A 6,086-nucleotide genomic window follows, 5' to 3' on the forward strand; every position below is an offset into this window, starting at 1 on the left:
CCCGTCTCTCTCTCTCTCTCTGACCCGTGTGTCTCTGATCCGTCTCTCTCTGACCTGTCTCTCTCTATCTGACCCGTCTCTCTCTGACCCGTCTGTCTCTTTCTGACCCGTCTCTCTCTCTGACCCATCTCTCTCTCTGACCCGTCTCTCTCTCTGACCCGTGTCTCTCTCTGACCCGTCTGTCTCTCTGACCTGTGTCTCTATCTGACCCGTCTGTCTCTTTATGACCCGTCTCTCTCTCTGACCCATCTCTCTCTCTGACCCGTCTCTCTCTCTGACCCGTCTCTCTCTCTGACCCGTGTCTCTCTCTGACCCGTCTGTCTCTCTGACCTGTGTCTCTATCTGACCCGTCTGTCTCTTTATGACCCGTCTCTCTCTCTGACCCATCTCTCTCTCTGACCCGTCTCTGTCTCTGACCCGTCTGTCTCTCTGACCCGTCTCTCTCTCTGACCCATCTCTGTCTCTGACCCGTCTGTCTCTCTGACCTGTCTGTCTCTCTGACCCGTCTGTCTCTCAGTATGTTTGATGTAGGAGGACAGAGGGATGAGCGCAGGAAGTGGATTCAGTGCTTTAACGGTGAGTAAATCTCTGTGGAGTTCAGTGTTGGTTCTGAAAGCTCAGGCTGGATCATGTGACTGACTCTCTGAATGCTGATTGGACAGATGTGACGGCCATCATCTTCGTGGCGGCGAGCAGCAGCTACAACATGGTGATCCGAGAGGACAACTCCACCAATCGGCTGCGAGAATCCCTCGACCTCTTCAGATCCATCTGGACCAATAGGTTCCTATCTGCTCTGTGATTGGCTGTAGATAACTCTGTCTGCTCTGTGATTGGCTGTAGATAACCCTGTCTGCTCTGTGATTGGCTGTAGATAACCCTGTCTGCTCTGTGATTGGCTGTAGATAACCCTGTCTGCTCTGTGATTGGCTGTAGATAACTGTCTGCTCTGTGATTGGCTGTAGATAACTGTCTGCTCTGTGATTGGCTGTAGATAACCCTGTCTGCTCTGTGATTGGCTGTAGATAACTCTGTCTGCTCTGTGATTGGCTGTAGATAACCCTGTCTGCTCTGTGATTGGCTGTAGATAACTCTGTCTGCTCTGTGATTGGCTGTAGATAACCCTGTCTGCTCTGTGATTGGCTGTAGATAACCCTGTCTGCTCTGTGATTGGCTGTAGATAACCCTGTCTGCTCTGTGATTGGCTGTAGATAACTGTCTGCTCTGTGATTGGCTGTAGATAACTGTCTGCTCTGTGATTGGCTGTAGATAACCCTGTCTGCTCTGTGATTGGCTGTAGATAACTCTGTCTGCTCTGTGATTGGCTGTAGATAACCCTGTCTGCTCTGTGATTGGCTGTAGATAACCCTGTCTGCTCTGTGATTGGCTGTAGATAACCCTGTCTGCTCTGTGATTGGCTGTAGATAACTGTCTGCTCTGTGATTGGCTGTAGATAACTGTCTGCTCTGTGATTGGCTGTAGATAACCCTGTCTGCTCTGTGATTGGCTGTAGATAACCATGTCTGCTCTGTGATTGGCTGTAGATAACCCTGTCTGCTCTGTGATTGGCTGTAGATAACCCTGTCTGCTCTGTGATTGGCTGTAGATAACCCTGTCTGCTCTGTGATTGGCTGTAGATAACCCTGTCTGCTCTGTGATTGGCTGTAGATAACTGTCTGCTCTGTGATTGGCTGTAGATAACTGTCTGCTCTGTGATTGGCTGTAGATAACCCTGTCTGCTCTGTGATTGGCTGTAGATAACTCTGTCTGCTCTGTGATTGGCTGTAGATAACCCTGTCTGCTCTGTGATTGGCTGTAGATAACCCTGTCTGCTCTGTGATTGGCTGTAGATAACCCTGTCTGCTCTGTGATTGGCTGTAGATAACTGTCTGCTCTGTGATTGGCTGTAGATAACTGTCTGCTCTGTGATTGGCTGTAGATAACCCTGTCTGCTCTGTGATTGGCTGTAGATAACTCTGTCTGCTCTGTGATTGGCTGTAGATAACCCTGTCTGCTCTGTGATTGGCTGTAGATAACCCTGTCTGCTCTGTGATTGGCAGGTTTCTGAAGACCATCTCAGTGATCCTCTTCCTAAACAAACAGGACGTCCTCGCTGATAAAATCCTGGCTGGAAAATCTAAACTGGAGGATTATTTCCCCGAATACACAAACTACACTGTTCCTCCTGAGGGTAACACACACACACACACACACACACACACTCACACGCACACACACACGCACACACACACACTCACACAAACACTCACACACACACATACACACACGCACGCACACACGCACACGCACGCACACACACACTATAACTTTACCTTTGAACTAAAACTGTAAAGGTTAGGGTTAGGTAAGGTTTTACAGCAGCTAACCCTAACCCTAACCCTGTGTGTGTGTGTGTGTGTGTGATTTTTTATGTGTGTGTGTGTGTGTGTTTTTATGTGTGTGTGTGTGTGTGTGTGTGTGTGTGTGTGTGTGTGTGTGTGTGTGTGTGTGTGTGTGTGTGCAGGTGTTCCAGATGCTGATGAAGACCCCAGAGTGACCAGAGCGAAGTTCTTCATCAGAGACGAGTTCCTGGTAATAAAGAGCCGGCCTCTGATTGGTTCAGATCTAAACCTATAGCATCATCTACATCACTGCAACACTGCAATACACACTACTGTTACTGGAATGTTCACCTGTCTCTCTCTCACCTGTCTCTCACCTGTCTCTCTCTCACCTGTCTCTCACCTGTCTCTCTCTCACCTGTCTCTCACCTGTCTCTCTCTCTCACCTGTCTCTCACCTGTCTCTCTCTCACCTGTCTCTCTGTCTCACCTCTCTCCCACCTGTCTCCCTCTCACCTGTCTCTCACCTGTCTTTCACCTGTCTCTCTCTGTCTCTCTCTCACCTGTCTCTCTCTCACCTGTCTCTCTCACCTGTCTCTCTCACCTGTCTCTCTCACCTGTCTCTCTCACCTGTCTCTCTCTCACCTGTCTCTCTCTCACCTGTCTCTCACCTGTCTCTCTCTCACCTGTCTCTCTCTCACCTGTCTCTCTCACCTGTCTCTCTCTCACCTGTCTCTGTCACCTGTCTCTCTCACCTGTCTCTCTCTCACCTGTCTCTCTCACCTGTCTCTCTCTCACCTGTCTCTCACCTGTCTTTCACCTGTCTCTCACCTGTCTCTCTCTCACCTGTCTCCCACCTGTCTCTCACCTGTCTCTCACCTGTCTCTCTCTCACCTGTCTCCAACCTGTCTCTCACCTGTCTCTCTTTCACCTGTCTCCCACCTGTCTCTCACCTGTCTCTCACCTGTCTCTCTTTCACCTGTCTCTCACCTGTCTCTCATCTGTCTCCCACTTGTCTATCACCTGTCTCTCTCTCACCTGTCTCTCACCTGTCTCCCACCTGTCTCCCACCTGTCTCTCTCTCACCTGTCTCTCACCTGTCTCTCACCTGTCTCTCATCTGTCTCCCACCTGTCTCCCACCTGTCTCTCACCTGTCTCTCTCTCACCTGTCTCTCACCTGTCTCTCACCTGTCTGTCATCTGTCTCCCACCTGTCTCTCACCTGTCTCTCTCTCACCTGTCTCTCACCTGTCTCCCACCTGTCTCCCACCTGTCTCTCTCTCACCTGTCTCTCACCTGTCTCTCACCTGTCTCCCACCTGTCTTTCACCTGTCTCTCACCTGTCTCTCTCTCACCTGTCTCTCACCTGTCTCCCACCTGTCTTTCACCTGTCTCTCACCTGTCTCTCTCTCACCTGGCTCTCACCTGTCTCCCTCTCACCTGTCACCCTCCCACCTGTCTCTCTCTCACCTGTCTCTCACCTGTCTCTCACCTGTCTCTCACCTGTCTCTCACCTGTCTCCCACCTGTCTTTCACCTGTCTCTCACCTGTCTCTCTCTCACCTGTCTCCAACCTGTCTCTCACCTGTCTCTCACCTGTCTCTCTCTCACCTGTATCCCTCTCACCTGTCTCTCACCTGGCTCTCACCTGTCTCCCTCCCACCTGTCTCCCTCTCACCTGTCACCCTCCCACCTGTCTCCCTCCCACCTGTCTCTCTCCCACCTGTCTCCCTCCCACCTGTCTCTCTCTCACCTGTCTCTCTCTCACCTGTCTCCCTCCCACCTGTCTCCCTCCCACCTGTCTCCCTACCAACTGTCTGTCTCCCACCTGTCTCTCACCTGTCTCCCACCTGTATCCCTCCCACCTGTCTCTCTCCCACCTGTCTCTCACCTGTATCCCTCCCACCTGTCTCCCTCTCACCTGTCTCCCTCTCACCTGTCTCTCTCCCACCTGTCTCTTACCTGTCTCCCTCCCACCTGTCTCCCTCACCTGTCTCCCTCTCACCTGTCTCTCTCCCACCTGTCTCTCACCTGTCTCCCACCTGTCTCCCTCTCACCTGTCTCACTCCCACCTGTCTCCACCCCACCTGTCTCCCTCTCACCTGTCTCTCTCCCACCTGTCTCTCACTTGTCTCCCTCCCACCTGTCTCTCACCTGGCTCTCACCTGTCTCCCTCCCACCTGTCTCCCTCCCACCTGTCTCCATCTCACCCGTCACCCTCCCACCTGTCTCCCTCTCACCTGTCTCCCTCCCACCTGTCTCTCTCCCACCTGTTTCCCTCCCACCTGTCTCCCTCCCACCTGTCTCCCTCCCACCTGTATCCCTCCCACCTGTCTCTCTCCCACCTGTCTCTCACCTGTATCCCTCCCACCTGTCTCCCTCTCACCTGTCTCCCTCTCACCTGTCTCCCTCTCACCTGTCTCCCTCTCACCTGTCTCTCTCCCACCTGTCTCTTACCTGTCTCCCTCCCACCTGTCTCCCACCTGTCTCCCTCTCACCTGTCTCCCTCCCACCTGTCTCTCACCTGTCTCCCTCCCACCTGTCTCCCACCTGTCTCCCTCCCACCTGTCTCCCACCTGTCTCCCACCTGTCTCCCTCCCTCCTGTCTCCCTCCCACCTGTCTCTCACTTGTCTCCCTCCCACCTGTCTCCCTCACCTGTCTCCCTCTCACCTGTCTCCCTCCCACCTGTCTATCACTTGTCTCCCTCCCACCTGTCTCTCACCTGTCTCTCACCTGTCTCCCTCTCACCTGTCTCCCTCTCACCTGTCTCCCTCCCACCTGTCTCCCACCTGTCTCCCACCTGTCTCCCTCCCTCCTGTCTCCCTCCCACCTGTCTCTCACTTGTCTCCCTCCCACCTGTCTCTCACCTGTCTCCCTCCCACCTGTCTCCCTCTCACCTGTCTCCCTCCCACCTGTCTCTCACCTGGCTCTCACCTGTCTCCCTCTCACCTGTCTCCCTCCCACCTGTCTCCCACCTGTCTCCCTCCCACCTGTCTCCCACCTGTCTCCCTCACCTGTCTCCCTCTCACCTGTCTCTCTCCCACCTGCCTCTCACTTGTCTCCCTCCCACCTGTCTCTCACCTGTCTCCCTCCCACCTGTCTCCCACCTGTCTCCCTCTCACCTGTCTCCCTCCCACCTGTCTCTCACCTGTCTCTCACCTGTCTCCCTCTCACCTGTCTACCTCCCACCTGTCTCCCACCTGTCTCCCACCTGTCTCCCTCCCTCCTGTCTCCCTCCCACCTGTCTCTCACTTGTCTCCCTCCCACCTGTCTCTCACCTGTCTCCCTCCCACCTGTCTCCCACCTGTCTCCCACCTGTCTCCCTCTCACCTGTCTCCCTCCCACCTGTCTCTCACCTGTCTCTCACCTGTCTCCCTCTCACCTGTCTCCCTCCCACCTGTCTCCCACCTGTCTCCCTCCCACCTGTCTCCCACCTGTCTCCCTCACCTGTCTCCCTCTCACCTGTCTCCCTCCCACCTGTCTCCCACCTGTCTCCCTCACCTGTCTCCCTCTCACCTGTCTCCCTCCCACCTGTCTCTCACCTGTCTCCCTCCCACCTGTCTCCCACCTGTCTCCCTCCCACCTGTCTGTCTCTCAGAGGATCAGCACAGCGAGTGGAGACGGGAAGCATTACTGTTATCCTCACTTCACTTGCGCCGTCGACACTGAAAATATTCGCCGCGTCTTCAACGACTGTCGTGACATCATCCAGCGCATGCACCTGCGCCAGTACGAGCTGCTCTGA

At 54.2% G+C, this 6,086-nt stretch overlaps 1 protein-coding gene across 2 annotated transcripts in view; it reads left to right on the forward strand.

Moving 5' to 3' along the window:
* Positions 1-6,086, forward strand: part of LOC133977266 (guanine nucleotide-binding protein G(olf) subunit alpha-like) — an 18,509-nt gene extending 12,423 nt beyond the window's left edge. For both annotated transcript variants that reach the window (XM_062415368.1, XM_062415367.1), the window contains exons 8-12: positions 518-576; positions 663-783; positions 2,061-2,191; positions 2,525-2,592; positions 5,940-6,086. In XM_062415368.1, coding sequence (XP_062271352.1) covers positions 518-576; positions 663-783; positions 2,061-2,191; positions 2,525-2,592; positions 5,940-6,086 — 526 coding nt within the window. The remainder of the gene's footprint in view (positions 1-517; positions 577-662; positions 784-2,060; positions 2,192-2,524; positions 2,593-5,939) is intronic.

The sequence above is a fragment of the Scomber scombrus genome, unplaced genomic scaffold (genome assembly GCF_963691925.1).
Source record: "Scomber scombrus unplaced genomic scaffold, fScoSco1.1 SCAFFOLD_59, whole genome shotgun sequence".
Taxonomy (NCBI): Eukaryota; Metazoa; Chordata; class Actinopteri; order Scombriformes; family Scombridae; genus Scomber; species Scomber scombrus.